The sequence below is a fragment of the Pipistrellus kuhlii genome, unplaced genomic scaffold (genome assembly GCF_014108245.1).
Source record: "Pipistrellus kuhlii isolate mPipKuh1 unplaced genomic scaffold, mPipKuh1.p scaffold_m20_p_11, whole genome shotgun sequence".
In the NCBI taxonomy this organism is placed as follows: Eukaryota; Metazoa; Chordata; class Mammalia; order Chiroptera; family Vespertilionidae; genus Pipistrellus; species Pipistrellus kuhlii.
Window position 1 is genome coordinate 44,549,334 of NW_023425416.1, and position 19,862 is coordinate 44,569,195.

The 19,862-nt window shown below is 52.7% G+C and overlaps 1 protein-coding gene, 1 long non-coding RNA gene and 1 pseudogene across 7 annotated transcripts in view; 1 reads left to right on the forward strand and 2 right to left on the reverse strand.

Moving 5' to 3' along the window:
• Nucleotides 1-2,339: 2,339 nt before the first annotated feature.
• LOC118715764 lies at nt 2,340-4,998 on the reverse strand (annotated as a pseudogene).
• Nucleotides 4,999-5,011: 13 nt separating this feature from the next.
• Nucleotides 5,012-11,906, reverse strand: LOC123652067. The gene is made up of 2 exons (XR_006741153.1): nt 11,767-11,906; nt 5,012-6,120 (listed from the first exon to the last, which is right to left on the reverse strand). It is a non-coding gene; the product is annotated as an uncharacterized LOC123652067 (long non-coding RNA).
• Nucleotides 9,525-19,862, forward strand: part of CTDSPL (CTD small phosphatase like) — a 100,862-nt gene continuing 90,524 nt past the window's right edge. For 2 of the 6 annotated variants that reach the window (XM_045579416.1, XM_036431867.2), the window contains exon 1: nt 9,530-9,893. In XM_045579416.1, coding sequence (XP_045435372.1) covers nt 9,815-9,893 — 79 coding nt within the window. In that variant the 5' untranslated portion in view covers nt 9,530-9,814. Of the gene's footprint in view, nt 9,894-19,862 lie in introns of all 6 variants that reach the window. The other 4 variants (XM_036431869.2, XM_045579414.1, XM_036431862.2 and 1 more) reach the window with 4 other exon arrangements.

Here is a 19,862-nt window from a genome sequence, read left to right on the forward strand (position 1 = left end):
TCCAGCTTTTCCAAGTAGGAAGAGAAAGCTCATCCGAGGGTGCCGCCCACTCTGCCGGAGCTAGGATGTCTTCAGTCAGTTCTGAGACTGATCCCGGGGACACTTATGCCACCTCTGCCTTCTCACCCTGCCATTGCTCTTTCCCGACGAGTAAGTCCACAGGCCAAGGGAGGGCCCAGCCCAGGAGTACCGAACTCAGAGGAGGAAGCTGCCTGGAGCGGCCCGGAGAGCCCGACAGGCTACCCAAGGGGAAGAGCAGGGAACAGCATTCTCGGCAGAGAGAACAGCATATGCAACAGAGTCCTGGCGTGTGACGTAACTTTGGGGCTGCGTCTTACTCTCTTGCCATTTCTCTCTATTTCCTCCTTTCTCTCTGGAAACAGTCCAGCAGATAGGCAGTCTGGAGGTCTGAGTTGAGCTTCTTGAAGAATTAAGGGTCTAATGAGCACAGACCTAGTAGATCGTGACTCTCGGGCCTCATCACCAGAGCACAGAAAAAGTGCCCATCTCAGCCCCTGGCCATACCCTGCTCACCCAGATAAACACGTCTCCACTCGGGCCGAGGAGGTGTTGGTAATGATTGTTAATCCCAGAATACTGGTCCAGATTTCCGCCAATGCCACCCCTGCTTCAAATCCATCAGGGACAGTCATTTTCTGAGCCACCCCACTGCAGGCACAGTGTGCAAGAATGGCGGAGCTCAGAGTCAAGATCTGGAAGCAATCCCAGCCAGGGGCTTGCCCTGAAACCTCCAGCAGCTGCTTCCTGGGCAGGAAGGAGCCCCAGACAAAACCGCGTCCATTGCCCTCTGGGCTCTGCGCTCTGGCTGTGTGACTGGGCGCGCCTCTGACCTGCTCTGAGCCTGTTTTCTCCTCTGTAAAGAGGCAGCATTGATCTCCATCGCTCAGAGAGGCTGTGAGGACGAGTGCAGACCATCCCATGACAGAGCTTGACATGCCTCCGCTGCATTAGACTCTTCCCCGAGCCTGGGGGGCCGAGCGGGGCAATCTTTCCACCTCTGGAAACGCCACCCCCACCCACAGCCTATGGGGCCAGGGCAGGCCCGTGTCTGACATCTGTGGAGACAGAGAACAGTGCTGGCCCACCTTCTGTGTGCTGGCCGGGTTTTCTTCACTCCATCCAGTCCAAACCAGGACGCAACAAAGAAACACAAGGCTGGCAGGCCAGGTCACATGTAAAATGGTCAGAGTCCCTGAACTTCCTCACTGGAGCGGGACCTAGCCCAGGCTCCTGGTCCAGAGCCTGCCTCCTCCCCAGCCACATGGCATCCACACCCATGCATGAGGACTCTCTCTACCTGCACATCGCAGCTGCATCCTCTCCCTGCTCACCCCACCCTGCATGCAGTCACCCATTGACAGAGTGCAGTACAAGTGGCACAGAGTAACTGAGACCAGGTCATAAAACGTGACACCATTCTCTCTCTTGGTCAGGGGATGCTCGCCCTGGCTACCCAGCCTCCATATTGTGAGGGAGCCCAAGACCCTGGAGAGACCACTATTTTGAAACACAGATTTTCTTATTATTCAGGAGCGGGAAGGCCCATAGACAGGAGACAACTGCCACTAGACAGAGAGGGTGCTATACTCAGCGTTCCCAAGAGAAGGGGGCCCACCATGCCTTGGGGGCCACACGGGGACACTCCAATCTAGTCAGGAGGCAGAGGGAGAAAGGGAAACTGTGTCTAGAGACCTCGGTGTGGTTTCCACGGAAAGGAACGGGTGAGGCAGGGCGAGCAGGCTGAGGATTGGCTAGTTTGAATAACGCCAGCGGCCTCTGGGTGCAGGGACTGTCCCTGGCTGCCTGGCACGGGGCCCTGAGGTGATTGGGGACAGGGAGCAGTGGCCTGCAGAGGGAGAGCCTCGTGGAGGCGTGGTGTGGGCTGGCTGGCCTGCAAGGGGAGACGTGCTCACAGGCATTTTGCCATCTCTAGGACTGGGAGGGGCAGCCACTCCAGCAAGAGCCGGCAAGGCCCCAAGGTGTCGAAACACCCGAGGGCAGTAAATAAAAGGCACAGCTGCTACAGCCAGCAGCCCAAGGTCTCAGGGCACAGACAGCATCCACTGTGACTGAGAAAGAGTCTTCGGGTGAGACCAGTCCCCCACGCCGCTGTCTTCAAGGAGTTCAAGGAGATGAGCCATTCCTACCACATCCTGTCCAAACTGCAGATCATCTGTTTGTTGATTTTTAAAAATATATTTTAATTGATTTCAGAGAGGAAGGGAGAGGGAAATATCAATGCTGAGAGAGAATCATTGATCGGCTGCCTCCCACAGGCCCCACCCTGGGGATTGAGCATGCAACCCAGGCACGTACCTTGACTGGGAATTGAACTGTGTGCGACCTCCTGGTTCACAGGTCGATGCTCACCCACTGAGCCACGCCAACCAGGCATAGCTTTTATTTTATTTTTTTAAGTCACTAAGTTTTAGAGTAATATTTTATACAACCATAGGAACTTGAACCAAACAGATTTCTCTCTCTCCCCAGAACTCAAGCTAGGACTTGAGAAAATTAGTGAGTTGCTAGCAGGAGGACAGGTGGTTAGGCTCAGAGAGAAACAGTGATGGAGATACAGCTGAGACACAGCCTGGCCAAGGACTTACCCCGGAACAATGGGAGCGCTGGCCAGGAGTGCCTGGTCCTCAGGGTCTAGCTGCCGGGGGTCAGCCGTGGAGCCCAATCATCCCGGAGGCCTCGCAGGGGTGAGTTTCTCCAGGGCCTGAGCTGGATCCCTGTGAGGCCTCAGGGGGGACAGAGAGTCCTGCTCTGGGCCCCTCATGCTGGTCCTTCCCCACGAGAGTCTCCACTCCTGTGTCTGTGGGAACATGTGGTGCCCAGTCAGAGGTAGGCGTACAGTAAGCAAGCAGCATGGGTGACACCGCCGCCCCTTCATTCCCCCGCCAGGAGCTCGCAGGGACTTACAGAAGCCGTCCGCAGTAAGGAGCTTTGTGAATTCTCCAGGTCTGGCCAAACCCCCGTGGCAGGTCTCCTCATTTCTCACGGACATTTTGCATTCAGCGTTTTAAAAACAGTTCGAATGGTTCCCAATGTCCAAACGTTTTCCTTCCTCAGTCCCACCTTCAAGCTCAGACCAGGACAGGCGTCCCCTTCTGGGCCACAGAGCAGCTTCCACGTGTTCTCGCTGGAAGAGAGAGGAAGCAAGCACCTGCCTGTGGCCTCTTTCCATGGAGATGGGCCTCCTCAGCCCTGGGTCCCCACACACCTCCCCCGCCCCCCACCCAGCCCAGCAGGCAGATGTGGGGCACGGGAAGTGCCTCCATGCCATGTTAGCACCAGAGCAGGCTGGGTAGACAGTGGTGGGTTCTGGGGGTCAAGACCCATATGAGGATCGGCTTCAGTGTTGCATTTGGGACGTGCGTGTGTGTGTGTGTGTGTGTGTGTGTGTGTGTAGGACAAAGCACAGCAGGTGGGAATGAGTGAGGGGTTGAAGGCAGGGGGGGGCAGGGGGGAAGGGGAGTGTGCAGAAATGGACAAGCTGATTTATTAACATTACTTTTTCTCCTTATATTCTCCCCGTCCCCAGTTCCAATGGAGATAGCCCAGCACTCTCTCGCTCTCTCTCTCTCTCTCTCTCTCTCTCTCTCTCTCTCTCCACCTAGGCCTCTGGGGAAGTTTGTGGAAAAATAGAAATCGCCAGCAGGCTCCTTTGCTCTCACTGTGACCCTGTCCATGAGGAGCGTCCCAGGAGACCAGGGGGGTGGGAGGTGGGGCTCCAGTGCCAGGCAGGGCTGGGACGTGGATGCCAGAGGGTGGGGGAGGAGGGAGAACCTTGCAGTGCCAAGGCGGGAGAAACCAGCCTGGGCAGACAGCCTTGTCACGTGTGCACTGTGCCCCAGCTTGCACCTGAGCCTGTGCACGAGGTAGCTTGGACCTCTGTGTGCCAAGATGTGCGTCTGTGACCACACCTGCCTGTGAGAGAGTGCACGTCACAGGCTGTGGGCATGTCTGGGTCCGTCCCAGTCAGCTCTGCAAGCACAGGTCAGGGGATGAAGGGAGCACCCGGGGCTGGGCCGGAGCCCGGGGCCTGGGAACCTGGGTGAGAGGCCAGACGCCAGCGGCTGGGCGTGAGCGGTTCCACCAGCCTGGCCAGGTGGCACCGTGTACCCTGGGACACCGGAGAGGTATCGACGTGGGGGGTCGCACCTCAAGGGGCTCACTGGCTCTAGGGTCACCAAATCACTCTGGGACTCTCTGACCCTCTGCTCCATTCAGGAGCCAAAGCCATTCCTGCCAGTGGGCTGAGGACCCTCCCCGCTCTGCATCAGTGGCTCTTCCTTTGTAACAGGCTTTCAGGGTGGGGCCATGTCCTATCCCCACCCAGAGCTCCGAGGGAGGATCTGAGACCGTGTCCCCTACTTCTACCCAAGTTCTCTGGGCAGGACAGGTCTTGGATTTGGGAGTTAGGGGGAAGTGACGGGGGTGTCTTCCTCTAGAAAGGCCTCTCGGATTTGGGTACCCTGAGGATGTACCATCTCAGCCCAAGGCCCCAGAGTCTGTCCCAGACCAGGCCCTGCCCTGCTCTCAAGCTCCCCGGGTGCTTCCTGAACAACATTATGCCGGGCGTCCTTTCCTCTGTGCTCAGGACCCCGGCTGACCTCCCGTCTCTCCCCCCACCCAGCAGCCAGCAGCAACTCTGCCCCTCCATCCCGACCCCAAGACCGGCTGCCAAGTGGGGCATATCAACTCCCCTACTCTCTACCCTCCAGACAAGCACACAGACCCTCACATTCCTGAGGGGTTCCTGTTAACACCCTGGGGGAAGCGGAACAGGAGTGCAAATCGAAACGGCTAGGTGAGGTGGAGGACATGAGTGAGGCCAGCCTGGGCTATGGTAAACCCCAGGGAGCTGGCAGGGTCAGGAGCCAGCTTTCTATCCAATTGGGCACAGGAACAGGACCTCACAATACAGGGGCCACCAGGGGGCAGGCTACACCTGCTGGACCACTGGTCCATTAGGGGCCTATGACTTGGGAGCCAAGTGTCTCTAGGTGGGAAGGATGCCTCACACATGTCCCATGTGGGGCCCGTTAGGACGCATCCCTGGGGATAAGGGCAGAGGGAAATGGTGCCTGGGAAGTCCCTGGTGTCAGAGGACAGAGGCATTTGGTGGGAGGGACCCAGGTGTGATGGGGAGTCTTGGAAAGGAGGGATCAGGACGTCATTGGAGCAAAAGGAATAGCTGTCCGGAAGCCCTTCAGAACGATGTCGTGGGCATCTGAGCGGGGAAGACCAGACTGGGCGTCTGGGGACCTAAGGGAGTCTCTGGCTTTCCTAACAACACCTTGGTCTTCCGGTCACGGGAGGGGCAGCTGCAGTGCACAGCCTCCTTCTAGGGCCCTCCAGCACCTTCCTTCAGGGGCTCTGCTCTGAGACCTCTCCCGCCCAGGCAGGGAACCCGGTTTGGTTTCATGCATCAAGACAGTCCCCAGGGATGCTTAAGCTGGCTTGAGTTGTTTTGCACTTCTACCTGCAGAGAAGAGAAAAGGCAGACCAAAGATGGAGCCTTGTGGGGAGCGAGTCAGAGAAGGAGAGCAGAGCAGGGACAGGCTGAGAAGGGCAAACCCAGAGGCAGGCCCCCTAAGCTCCCCTGTACCGTTTCTGGGGCTCCCTCTCTGAGGTTTGATGCGCTTTGGCCTTCAGTGGTTGGCACCTGTCCCGGGTCACTGGGGCTGCTCTGCTTTCTCTCCCAGGGAACCCCAAGCGCCTGGGGCTTAAGGCCCTCAGGGCAGCCCCGGCACGATCTGACCTGTGAGGGTGTGACAGCCCAGCTCCCAAAACCTCCTTCGGCCAACTCTGAGATTCTGGGTCTAGACCAGAACCAGCACATAATGAGCACTCAATAACTGTTGGTTTCATGAGCCAAATTTACATTTGTCGTTTCTGGAGTTTTTGTCACTCTTAGGCCTTTTCCCACCCAAGATCAAAAGGCATTTACTCATATTTGTTCTGGTGTATTTACTTCTTTACTTATGAATTTTGCATATGTAACAATTTGATCTATCCGAGGTAAATATGGATTTTTCTCTTCATGGCCAGTCAGTTGTCCCAATAGCAATTCTTGAATCTCTCCTTTATCTGTAAAACCTAGATGCTATATTATCTAGGCATTAAGCAATCATTTTAATGGCAGCTACAATGATGATGTCACCACATGGAAAAATGCTCACCTTGTAATTTTAGCTATTTTTTTAATAGCTACATAAAAATTATGTCAGCAGCTAGGCAAGGGCAGGGAGAAACAGAGGGAAATAGATTGACTAAAGGATAGGAGTGTTTTTATGTCTATTAATATTTAGGGAATAAACTGAAACTTTAAATGAACAGAATATGGAGAAGGGGAAGAAGGACTTAAAAGATAGCAAGCTGTCTTGTTGACTGAGCCTGAGACAAACACTTAGGTGTTTGTATGTGTGATTTGTTTTGTGTTTGCTTGTTTTGAGGTGACCTCAGGAAGCTGAGGATAGAGGATGCAGGTAAGGGGAAATTGTTACTGGAGAGTCCTGGGAGTCATCCTAGATAATAAAAGGCTAATATGCAAATAGACCAAACAGCGGAACAACTGAACAACCAGTCACTATGACGTGTGCTGACCACCAGAGGGTGTGCGCAGAACATGTGGGTGTCAGCAGCAGGCAGCAGAGTGCAGAACATGACGGGCGTCAGCAGTGGTGGGATGGTGGAGCAGGTGAGCAGAGGAGGGTGGGGGTGCCAGACCAAGGCAGGGCGCCAGTCGCTGTCATTGGGGCAAGCCTCTGGTAGCTACTGAAAATTCTTCACTCCCACGATACAGTCGATACAGTCGCGCCCAGCACTTGCGCCTGCTGCCAGCACCGGTCCTGATTGCTTGGTGCCTTCAAAGATGTGAGAGGCGGCTGTCAGCCCAGATCTCCCCTGATGGCTTCTCCACCTCCCCATGCTCCTGAGGGGTGATTGGGGCAGCAAGCCACCGCTTGCACTTGCCTATGGCACCAGCCCCAACCCCATTAGTGGGTGGGAGTGGTGGCAGCGGCGGGAGCAGGGCTGCTGGCAGACAGGGGACCAGGGGCTGTGGCAGGAGGGTCCAGGTGGAGGCACAGAGGATGGGCTAAGACCCGCCCCTTTGCCCACCACAGCCTCGAGGTCCACAGTTCCTTTCAAGGTGCACGAATTCATGCACTGGGCCCCTAGTTATTAGAGGAAAGGCCAGTAGAGAATCTGTAATAAAAACCACTTCCTTTGGCCCTGCACCCTGAGCTCTGAGCCCCTTCCCAGCCTCAGCTAAGTGAACAAAAACCTCTGAGAGTCTCCTACCAGAAATAAATCAGGCCTCAGGCTGTGGATCAGTGAATCCAAATGCTCCCATCACCTTGCCCTGGCTATTGGGATGCTGTGTCAGCCAGATAGCAGGGATGCTGACCTTTGTGGTTATACACTAAGCATTATCTGAGCAACCGTATCTCCCCACACAGCTATCTATGCAAAAGCCCTCTCTGACCCTAGAGCTCAGTAGTTTTCTAAAATAGAATGCAGAGAACATTTTATTATAATTCAGGCTCTGGCCCAGCCAAACCCACCCTCGTAACAGATGTGAAGAGCATCAGAACTAGGGACAAAGGACAGCCTGGGTGCCTTGGGGCCTTCATCTGGTCTGTATTGGGAGGGTTTGGCAGGGCATGTCCTGGGGCCTGAGCTACTTAACCAGGTCTTGCCTTCCTAACCAGAGAGCACTTCTCCTCAACCTTCATGGCTCAGCTGCCCCAGGCTATACCCTGGGGTCCCAAAGGTGCAGTTAGAAGCGCTCATGCCAAGGCAACTCACACCAAGACCCTTCCTCCCCCCTCGCACACAACCAGGATGTCACCTGAGGTCTGACTTTGGGGGCAACACACCCCCTGCTTAGAGCAACTCCCCTGAAGTGCTCTCCCCCGCTTCAGCCACAGGAGCCCTGTCCCAGGACTGTTTCCCTGTCCCGGGGTGTCTCCACAGGACCCTCACCGGGCTACACACCTGGTGAAGAGCAGACAGGCCTGCCAGCTGCCCACCCCACCCCCGCAGAAACGCGCTTCCTTAAATGTACATTTCTGGAGAGGCTCGCTGGTTCCCCCGTGAGCACTCGGCCCGGCTGCACCCAAATCTAAGCTCCAGTGAACGTGTAGGGGAAAGGTCCCATGGCCTCGCTCCCTCCAGGGCACAACAAGCCTGGGCGAGCCTGCAGGGCCTGCAGCTTTTGGGCACTTGAGAGGCAGCCCGCCCACTCCGCCTGGCCCCTAAGTCACGCCAGCAGGCCCGCCCCCAAGTCCTTCTGATTGGCGGAAAGCGCGCGCGAGTACGCCCGCCCCGCCCCCAGGCCCGCCCCCTGGCTTACAAAGCTGCCTGCGAGGCTCCAAGTTGGAACGCGGGGATGCGGGCGCGGAAGGGCGCCCCCTCTCCGGGCGGAGGAAGGGGCGCTTTCCCGCCCCAGGCTGGACAGTGGCCGGCGGAGCTTCAGAAGCACGGTCTCTGCCCCGCACGGCCCGCCACAGGTCCCTTCCTCTCCCCAATCCCCGATCGGGGCCGGGGGTGGGGGGACCCCTTTCAGTAGAGCACCCAGAAATTCCCATTGCCCAGGCCCCCCTCGAAGGGGCACCACCACGTGCCAGGAGGTGGGTCCTCGAGAGCCCCGCACGCGGGCTCTGGGGCGCAAAGATGATGCGGATTCCGCCAGCCAGCACCCCACGCCTGGAGCCTCCAGCCCGGTCCGCAGACGCCCCCCATCCTTCACACACACACACACACACACACACACACACACACACACACACTCCTGGTTTCCTCATCCGCAGGCCCTTCCGAACCTCCCGTTACCCGGGTTCCTCCGCACACCAGCGCCCGGGACCCCTGCTCAGACGCCGCAGTGTAGGCGTCCCTCTCAGCAGCCTCTACACCTGGGCGCCCCCCCCCCCCAGCTCTGCGGTCCCCCCACTGGGACCCCCTTCACCCAGCATCTCCCCCCCAAACACCCTCACGGGACCCCCAGGCCCATCCCACACTCTACCCCATACTCCTGCCTCTTCCAGGTAAACACCCTCCGCAGGGCCCATCCTCACCCCCGCAGCCATGCGATCCCTCCAGGTCCCAGAGGCCCCGAGGCCCCGCACGGCGTACCCCTCCTCCCCACCGCACACCGACGGGCCCTGCTTATCCCCCCACTATTCAGACCCTCCCCAGACCCCTCACCTCGCTCCTTTCTGCAGCCCCTGACGCCCAGGCCCCTCACGTCTACCTCCAGACCCTCTGTGGAACCCCCCACACCCAACCCTTCGCCCCACTCCTCTGCCCAGGACCCCCTCCGCGCGCGCGCCCCGCCTCGCCCCGCACCCTCTCCCCCCGGGGCGGCGGGCAGAGCCGACGGCGGCGGAGGCCGGTCCCTGGGCCGGGACACACCCACCCGCCGCCCGCCCCCAGCTCTCCTTCCCTCGTTCCCGGCCTCCGTCCCTCCCTCCGCCCGCCCTCCGCCCTCGCTCCGCGCTCGCTCCTTCCCCCTCGCCCGCTCCGGCTCCCGCGGCGCCGGCCTCCTCCGCCTCCCGGCGCGCGGCTCTCCCGGGGCGGCTCCGCGGTTCATGGTGACCGGGCGGCGGCCGCTCGAGCCCAGCGGCGGCGGCGGCTGCGGGGACCGGGGCGCGGGCCGCCTCCCCCCGAGCGCGGGGCCGGGCGGCGGGCGCGCCCAGGCGGCGGGCGGCGGCGAGCGCCCCCCCGGCCCGCGGCCCCCCGCGCCGCACCCCCGCGCGCCCGGCCGCCACGCCGCGCACCCATGGACGGCCCGGCCATCATCACCCAGGTGGCCAACCCCAAGGAGGACGAGGGCCGCGCGCGGGGCGCCAGCGAGAAAGGTGAGCGGGGGCGCGGGCGCTGCGGGCCCGGAGTTCGCCGTCCGGCGCGGGCACGGCCCGGGGAGGGTGCGGGGTGCGCCCGCGGGGGAGGCTCCGAGGGTGCGTGTGCCGGCCCAGACAGGCCGAGCGTGCCTGCGCGGGCGGAGCGCGTGTGCGGGTGTGTGTGCCTCTCAGCGGGAGGGGGTGAGGGTGGTGAGTGCCCGGCTGGGAGTTGGTGTGTGTGCTCCAGCCCTCTGAGAAGTTGTGAGCGGGTGTGTGTCCCCGGCAGCTTGGGAGTGTGTGCCCTGGCAGGTTTTGTGTGTGCACGAGACAGGTTGTGAGTGTGTGTGCGCTAACTTGTGTGTGCACGCTCCAGCTGAGAGGTGAGGATGGGTGTGAGTGCATGTTTTCCTAACGCGCTGTGAGTTTGTAAGTATCTCATGTAGGGGTTTGTGTGTGCCTAAGAGGTGGCGGTGTGTGGTGTGTGTGTGTGTGTGTGTGTGTGTGTGGGAGAGAGAGAGACAGAGACACCTTTGCCTGCATGAGCAGGAGCCTGCAGAGACGTGGTGTGTGTGTTCGCTCCTGAAGGAGTTCGAGTGTGTGATTGTGTTCCTACACCACTCAACTGGCAGGTTGCAATGTTGTGTGCATGCACGGGGAGGGTGTAGGGGTGTGTGCACTCTCACACATGGAAGCTGGGTGTGCACATGTGTGCGCCTGCCTGTACATATGGATGTGTCCGCCAGACAGTGAGGCTCTGTGCCTGTGTGTTTAGTTGGTTTGCAAGGCCGGTTGGGGCTAAGCCACCCGCCCTTCTCCGCAGTCTCAGTGACCCCAGCCTGCGAGGCCTGGTCCTCCCTGGGCACATTAGGGTCCCGCTCCGGCAGGCACTCAGGCAGCCCTGGGGTGGCCAGGGGTGTCCGTTCCCAGAGCCGCAGCACCTGGTTCGATTTTGCCCCATTTTTGGTCCCATCACCCACTTCCGTTTCCTCCTTCCTTTTCTTCTTTTTGGCTTGGCCCCTCTCTGAGACGTGGTGTCCCCTTCTCCCAGGTGTCCTGCTTACTGTTCCTCCCTTGAGCTATCCCGAGGCTTGGACAGAATATTCTGGAGGGCCAAGAAATTTAGCTAGTTTTGCGCTGCTGGTGAAAGCTGGCCTCACTCTCTTACTGCCAGGCCCCCGCCAACACCCCGGGGGGAGGTCTGAGAAGCTCCGCAGGAAGGACCCTCCCCTCGGCAAGCCAGGCCTGGTCATGCCACACCGACTTTGGGAAAGAGCCACATTTCTTTCCAAGTGTTACCACCCGGGCAGTGCCAGTGGGGTGAGGTGGGCACCCCTTCTGAGTGATCCGGGTGGGGTGGGGGAGCACTCCACTGCCTCATCCCGGGGGGAGGGGACCCCGGGCAAGCCCACCAGAAACATGCAGGAAACAGCCAGAGGGACCCTCCGAGCGGGAATGTCCAGCCCCTTTGCACTTGTGTAGACTGTAAACATTCTGTCTGCAGACTTGTTTTCTTTTTTGTAAAATGAGAACTCAGTCCCCAGGCATGTTTCCGTGCCTCACCAACTGGCTGCAAACTTCTACCAGGTGAGCCTCCGCTGTTCAACCTCGGAGCCCAAGCAGGCAGCCCCGAGGTGGCCTGGGCTTCCTGCCCTAAGGACTGTCGGGTCTTGGGGGGGCCTGGCCTGCGGGCTCTGGGCTGGGAGTGTCCCCTGGGAGGGTGAGTAGCATGCCTCCAGGAGGTGTGAGGCCTGCCCTCCCGCTCCCGCTGCGGACCGAGTGTTTTGTGTGATGCTTTGCCAGAGAGAGAATCCACAGCTCTGTGCGGGCGGGCGAGGTGGGGCCTACAGCAAGGAGGTATCTGTCAGGGCCTCAGCCCTCCCACCGCCCGCACCTGACTCCGGGATCAGGGCCTCCTCGGTGTTCTCTTTGCCTCCCGCTGCGGGGTCTTTGAAAGTGGAGTCCGTCCATCCAAAATCCCAACGGTGTCCAAATACTCAGGATGGTGCATGTTCTAGTCTGCGTGTTTACATTGCTTTTCACCACAGCCTTTTATCATCTTTAACAGCTGTTTTGTTTGTTTTCCAGTGTCGGGCTGGTTGATTGTTAACTGATTAGAGGAATTCTTTACCCCTTTGCTCTGGGGGCGGGGCAGCTAGCTAGTAGCTTCTTTTTGCTGAAGCATTACAATCCTACTTGGTATAGTTTTTTGTTTGTTTGGGGGGGTTTTTTGCTTTTAAAAAACGGAAATAATTTTGGTTAACTACAGCGCGGCAATAAACTTTGGAGCCAGCGTTTGGAACAGCTTCTTCAGATCCACAAACCACTAAACAGGTTTGGCAGCGCTTCTCACGTAAGCATGTTGACGTATTTAGATAGGCACAATGCGTTCTACATCCTTTTAATCCCAGGCAAACACTTCATCATTTTTGTTTTTAAACATGGGGCCTGGAATGTTGTGAGTTTTTGTGGGAGGAGAGAAACTATTTGGCTTTAAAAAAGAGTTTACTTTCATCGTCAGTTCTGTAAAAATAGGAATACTAACGACTGCCTCTTGGGGTTGACCTGAAGGTGAAATGAGTTAAGAGCTGTCTGCCCGCTTCCCCGTGTGTGTCACCGTTTCATAAGCCTGGCTGTAGGTGCGGATTTGCAGAGGAAGTGCTAAGCATGGGCTGTAGTGTTTTGCACGAGTTGAATTACTTCTTGACACTTTGCTATGTGGCAGGACTGTCCCTGTCAGCCTGGCCTGTCATGGGAGATTGATTTCCTAGTTGTGTTTGATTTGATGGATAGCGTAAAGATGCAGAGACAGATTTCCCCAGGAGTATAATTCCGCCTGCTTTGCTATCTGGAAACTGACTCTTACAAATCAATAAGAAAAAAAAAAAGTCAGACAGTACAGTAAAACGTGGTCAAGGGATATACACAGGGAAGTCCTAAGAGAGAAATCCAAATGTCCAATACATGCATGAAGAGATGCTCCGTGCACCCTATGATTCTTATGAAACGTTTTCGTGCGTCAGCGTGGTTCAACATGTAAACCAAGATTGCCCACATCCAAAGTAGTAAATAAAAGTTTTAGGGAATGGATGCTCTTAACGATTTTTTAGTGATGGAATAAATAAAGTGAGCACAGGCTTTTTAGAGAGTAATTTAGTACCGAATCACGTGGCTACAACGTAACCGAAAACCAGACTGACACTGCGGCATATACCCACAGAGGAGTTCGTTTTTCTCACGTAGCAAGCCGTCTGGAGGTAGGCTACGGCTGGCTTTGTTTCAGCAGCTCATCGGTCAAGGCTGACATCATCCCGATTCCCCTGGCTTTCCTTTACATTGTCACAGGGCTTGCCACCCCTCTGAATCCCACAGCCACCTTCAGGGCAGGGGCATGGGACGATGCCAACCACGTCTGTATCCCTTTTACCTGGAAAGCAAAGACATTCCTAGGGAGCACTTCGCATTCTTTTGCTGCTGCTTCATTGGCTGCACCTGGGTCACGTGGCCGCCGCTAGCTGTAAGCAAAGTGAGTTTCCAGCTTTTTTAGCCTTGGTTGTGGGAGGAGGAGAGGAGAGGATTGAAAATGAGGGGGAGCAGGTAGTGGTGCAGCCAGTCAGCAATGCCTGCTTTCCCTAGCAAGCCCAGTTCCGCTTCTGGGTATCTCTCCGATTGAAATAGCCTCAGATGTGCTCAGAGGAACACGTGCAGGGATTGTCACTGGTGGCTACATGGCTTCCAGGAGCCAAAGTTGGAACCTTCGGAAGTGTCAGCCTGCCAACGATTCGGCCATCGTACATCCATACCACAGACTACTGCAAGGCAGCTGGAAAGAATGAGTTAAGTCAGACCAAATTATATTATACTAACAACTAAATTTCCAAGACATTTTATTGAGGGAAGGGGGCGCGGATTTGAAAAACAGTTTAAATAATATGATTCTCGCTGTAAAAACAGGCACCTGCGGAACTGTACATATTCTAGAAATACAAAAAAAATCCAGAAAGAAATACTTCAAACTGGCAACAATGATTTTCTCTGGGGAGAGGGCTGAGATGGCAAGTGAAGGAACTTGGGCCTTTTTGTTTAAATATTGATGACAATGGACTCGTGTTTTCCAGATCAATTTTTTAAAAACTAAAATAGAGAAGAAATTCCTCATCACCGTATGGAGGGAAATAAATAATGTAGGGGATTTAATAATAATGGAACCAAGACCCCCTCAATTAATACGCAGTATTAGCAAGAGCGTACCAATGCCAGCTAAATGGTTATTTTGTAAGCTAATCCACGTCCCTGGATGGGGTTTCTCGTAGGCAAGTTTAGTTTGGCAGATATTTTGGCCCAAGGTGCTAGGTAGATTTCTCCCAAATGTTTGCGGCACTTAAGCTTAACCTTTGGGCTGCTAGCAAAATTACAGCATGCGGAAAACTCTTGGAAGCAATTGTTCTTTCAGATGCCAGAAGACATTTGAAGTAGATTCAGTTTGATTAACTTTTTAAACTCAAACCTTTTATTTAGAGACTAGAGGACTGGTGCACAAAATTCGTGCATGGGGCTTGGCCCTCACAGCCCCGGCTTTGTCTGGAAAGTCGTCCGGACAGTTGGCCGGAAGGATGTCTGGATGGTCGCTCTGCTGTTTGGTCTAATTAGCATATTAGCTCTTTATTATATAGGATAACGGTAGATTTACATGCAGTTTAAGAAATCACACAGGGAGCTCCTATCCCCTCGACCCACATCTCTCCCATGTTAACATCTTGCAGAACTATCGTGCAAAATCAGGATGTCAACCCTGGTATAGTCACGATGCAGAAAAATTCCATCACCAGGAAGGCCCCTCAAGATTCCTTTGTACAGCCACACCTACTTGTCTGCCATCCCTACCTCCTCCTTAGCCCACCAGTGTGTTCCTCGTTTCTAAAACTTGGTCGTAATTTATATGCGATCTTTTGTAATTAATTGACCTTTTTCAGTCAGCATAATTCTCACTCTCTGGATTTCCACCCAGGTTGTTGTTTGCATAAATAGTTTGTTCTCTTTATATTCCATGATGTGGATATACCACCACCGCTTGTTCATGCGTTCACCCTTGGACAACTGGGTTGTGCCTGGCTTTTGGCTGCTGGGAATAAAGCTCCTATAAACATTGAGTGTACAGCTTTTGTGTAAGCACGAGTCTTCATTTCTCTGGAATCAATACCCAGACATGCAATAGCGGGGTCTCATGGAAGTTGTGAATTTTTTTTTTTAAGACATTGCCAGGCTGTTTTCCAGAGCATACATATTGTCTTTCATTCTCACCATCAACGTGCGAGTCATCCAACTTCTCTGCAACCTCGCTAGCATTCAGTGTTATCACCGTTTTTTATATTAGCCATTCCGCCAAGTGCGTAGTGGTGTCTCATTATGGTTTTAATTTCCATTTCCCTGAAGGCTAAGAATATTAAACATCTTTTTATGTGCCATATATTTTTAGTGAGGTGGCCCTTTGTATCGTTTGCTTGTGGTTTGGATTTTTTTTTTTTTTTCCTGTTGAGTTTTGAGAATTCTTGACATATTCTAGATGTTAGTCCTTTGTCGGGTAAATGGTTTGCAACTATTTTCTCCTTGTCTTATATCGGTTTTTCCTTTTATTGATTGTACTTGTTGTTGTTGTTGTTGTTGTGTTAATCCTCACCAGAAGATACTTTTGCATGGATTTTTAGAGAGAGTGGAAGGGAGAGGGAGAGACAGCGAGAGAAACATCAATGTGAGAGAGACACATCTATTGGTTGCCTCCCACTTGCGTCCTGACCGGGGCTGGGGATTGAGCCTGCAACCGAGCTACATGCCCATGAGCAGAATCGAACCTGGGACCCAAGTTTCCATATAACGTTGACTACCCCACTGGTCATACCACTATATTCTGCTCCAGAGCGTTACATTTATTGTAGTCAGTGAACTTACATGGGCACATCATTATCGCCCAAAGTCCATCTTTTACATGAGGGTTCACTCTTGGTGTTGTGCATTCTGTGCGCTTGACAAATGTGTAATGACATGTATCCATTATTATAGTATCATACAGCGCATTTTCACTGCCCTAAAAATCCTCTTCATTCTGCTTCTTCGTTCCTCCCTTCCTCAACCCCTGGCAACCCTGATCTTTTTAACTGTCTCCGTAGTTTTGCCTTTTCCAGAATGTCACCTGGTTGGAATTATAAAGTATGTAGTCTTTTCAGATTGGCTTTGTTTTCCTTACTAACATGCGTTGAGTTTTCCTCTGTATTTTCATGGCTTAATAGCTCATTGCTCATTGCTTTTTAGTGTTGAATAATATTCTCTGGTCTGGATGCACCAGTCACTTTGTGAAGGACATCCTGATTGCTTCCAAGTTTTAGCAATTATGAATAAAGCTGCTATAAATAGTTGTATGCAGGTTTTTCTGTAAACGTACATTTTTAACTCATGTGGGTAGAAACCAAGGAGCACTGTTGCTGTATTGTATGGTAAGAATATTTTTAGTGTTGCAAGAAACCACCAAATTGGCTTCCAAAGTGGCATTACTATCTTAAGTTTTCTGAAGTTTAGTTATGATACATTTTGGCATGGGTTTCTTTGTGTCTGTCCAGTTTGTGGCTCACTCAGCTTCTTGAGTTTGCTGGGTTATGTCTCTTGCCAGACTTGGGAGGTTTTCAGCCATCGTTTCCTGAAGTACTTTTCAAGTGCTGCCCTTTCTCCTCTTCTTCTGGGACTACGAGGACACATTAGGTCCCTGTGTTATAGTCCCACAAGTTTATCAGTACTAATTAAAACAAAAACAAAAACTTATTTTCTCTCTGTTGATTCAGATTAGGTGATGTCTACTATCCTGTCTTCAAGTTCATTCATTTGTTCCTAGTCCCCTCCATTCTGCTATTAAGTTCATCCACTTAGCTTTTTATTTCAGTGTTTGTATTTTTTAGTTCTAAATATTATATTTAGCTTTTCTTTATTCTTTGCTGAGGCCTTCTATTTTTTTCATCTGGCTTAATTGTGTTCCTAATTGCTCCTATCATAGCTGTTTTAAAATCTTTGTCAGATGAGTGCAGCATCTCCATCCTCTGGGTGGTGGCCTTCCATCCGTTGTCTTTTATTTGGTTTGAGATTTTCAGATTCTTTGAATAGCAATTGGATTCCGATGGAAGCCTGAACAATGGAAACTCTGCATCTTATGTAAACCTACTGTTTCTGCTGGTTTCCTCTGACCCTGATCCAGTGGAGAAGGGGCAGTACCGCCTTGTTACTGCCAGATACAGGTAGAAGGCTAGGATTCCACTTGGGCTGTTTGGAGTCACTGCAGGGCCAGGGAGCAAGTGCAGCTCCCACGAGGTCTCTTCTAAACTGGGGTCCGGCCGGCATGGCTCAGTGGTTCAGTGTCGGCCTATGACCCAGGAAGTCACGGTTAGATTCCCAATTGGGGCACATGCCTGGGTTGCAGGCTAAGTTCTTAGTGTGGGGTGTGCAGGAGGCAGCCAATCAATGATTCTCCATCATCATTTATGTCGGTCTGTCTGTCTCTCTCTTTCTCTCTCTCTCTCTCTCTCTTTCTTTCTCTTTCTCTCTCTCTCTCTCCCTTCCTCCCTGAAATCAATAAAAATATATTTTTAAAAAATAAATGCAGTGGGAGTGGCGTCATTACTAACTAGGCAGTGGTAAAAGCCCTGACTCTTCTGACATCTTCTCTGACATTACCCCAACAGGGCTAATAATGAATGAATGAATTCAGCAATGTAGCAGGATACAAAATACATTCTTTTTTATTGGCATCTCTCCATACACCCTGATAAAGGTGGAGTTCTAGGTATCCATTGGATTTCCGTCATGTGGTTAGGGATGGGTCATAGTGTGTGTGTGTGTGGCTGGTGTTAGGCTGCAATAGGGCAGTTACTGCCTGAAAGTTTCCTGTCTTTGATTGTCTTTTTACTAGTTTTTTGGTTACAAAGAGTAGGCTTTTGAGGGGGCTCTTTGTCTGCAACTATTGGTTTTTATAACCGGCCTCTTCAGCTCTAAATCTGGGCTGTGCGAGGCAGCACGAAAACCCAGGATGACCAACCACCATGTTTTTTTGGATCTCCAAGTCCCCAACTAGTCTGCCTTCTCTCCACCTTTCATATATGTGCTGGACAAACAATGTTTTAGTTGAACTTAATGGGGAGAATAGAAAGACATATGTCTCACTCCATCTTCCTAGAAGCAGAAGGCGCCTGTTGAACTTTCAGACCGACCTAAAGTGCGTCTGTGGAGGAAGGCTGGCGTTGGAAAGTTATCACTTTAAATGTTTATTTCAACATTGTGCTAATGACCTATGGGGAAGTCAAATTGGGTTAGTGCCTGGAGAATCCTGATTGTCCCCTAAAACGAGAAAAATGGTGGGTGAATTCCATGTGAAATCATGTAGCTCAGTAGGGCTTCAGTGGCATATTTAACCAATCTTAAATGAATACACTCATGAGTTTTGCTCGTAACCCTGAAATTTTGGATCAGAGTTCATGAGTACCCTGATTTAAATGCATTTTTTTTTTTATCTCATATTCTCTTTGATTGGCAAGCATGTTTAAACCTGTGTCTTACCTTTTCTTTTATTACTCAGTAAAGAAAGAATTCACTTAAGTAGGTAGGAATGTCTTCCTGGGGCAAACACAAAGGGGCTTATCTTTGGATGCAGCCCTCCCGGCCATTAGACTGGGTTCACTGGCCAGGACTGGAAAAGACTGGTTCCAGACTCCTCTGCCCCAGGGAGGGGAGTGAGCCTAAGCTGGCAGTCAGACATCCCCCAAGGGGTCATGGACTGTGAGAGGGGGCACGCCCCCTCTTCCTGTACTGGGCCTCTACGTTGTAAATAATATTGTAATGACCCTGGGGGTGCAGGTGTCTCTTCATGATAATTATTTCATTTCCTTTGGCTACATACCCAGAAGTGAGGTAAGTGGCTTTTTCTCTTTTAATGATGTTGGGGGCTGGGAGCGGGGATATATGGCAGTGCCAGTGGGTTCACTGGGTCCTTTCAGCCAGGAACTGGCAGAGGTCAAGAAACACTCTGGCCACAAATGATTCTAGATTTGCATTTGTTTTCTCACTCCCTTTAGTGGTAAGGTGGTGCCAAGGTCGGCAGCATATAGCTACCAAGAAAAAAGAAAGAAAGAAAGAAAGAAAGAAAGAAAGAAAGAAAGAGAGAGAGAGAGGGAGGGAGGGAGGGAGGGAGGGAGGGAGGGAGGGAGGGAGGAAGGAAGGAAGGAAGGAAGGAAGGAAGGAAGGAAGGAAGGAAGGAAGGAAGGAAGGAAGGAGGAATATAAGGATTCTCTTGGGTACTGTTGAAGGCATGATATATACCCTGGAACTTACTTTCCAGATCTTAAATCTTGGTTTATGAGACATTTAAAGTTCAGTGTTTTTAATAACCTTTCTTTTTAAAATGTACATTCTTTGCCCTGGCTGGTGTGGCTCAGTTGGCTGAGCATTGTCCCATGTCCCAAGAGGTCACTGGTTTGATAGGGCACATGCAGGTAGGGGGCATGCAGAAGGCAGCTGATAGATGTTTCTCTCTCTCTCTCTCTCTCTCTCTCTCTCTCTCTCTCAAATCAATAAAAATATATTCTAAATTTTTTTTAAAAATCTACTTTCTTTAAATGGTTTTCTTTCCTTTAATCTTTTAACATACATTTTCTGATTTTTTTTTTTAATGAGAATGCATATCCAGTGTTTTATTTAAAATAAAATTAAGCAAACATTTGCCTTTATGGTCTTGACATAACAACCCATATTGGAGCAAAGACTTGGGAACTGCCTGTAGCACTGGGTTGGGGTGTGGACAGTTTCATAGTGGGGATCGAGGCTGAGCACACTGGTGGCATAATAGTTCTGGGAAGCCAGAGCCTAACACACAGTGGTCTGTATGGGCGCTGAGGATTATGTAATCACCTAAGTAATCGCTCATTTTGATTCTGAGTAGCTGTTTCAAGATAAAAACTG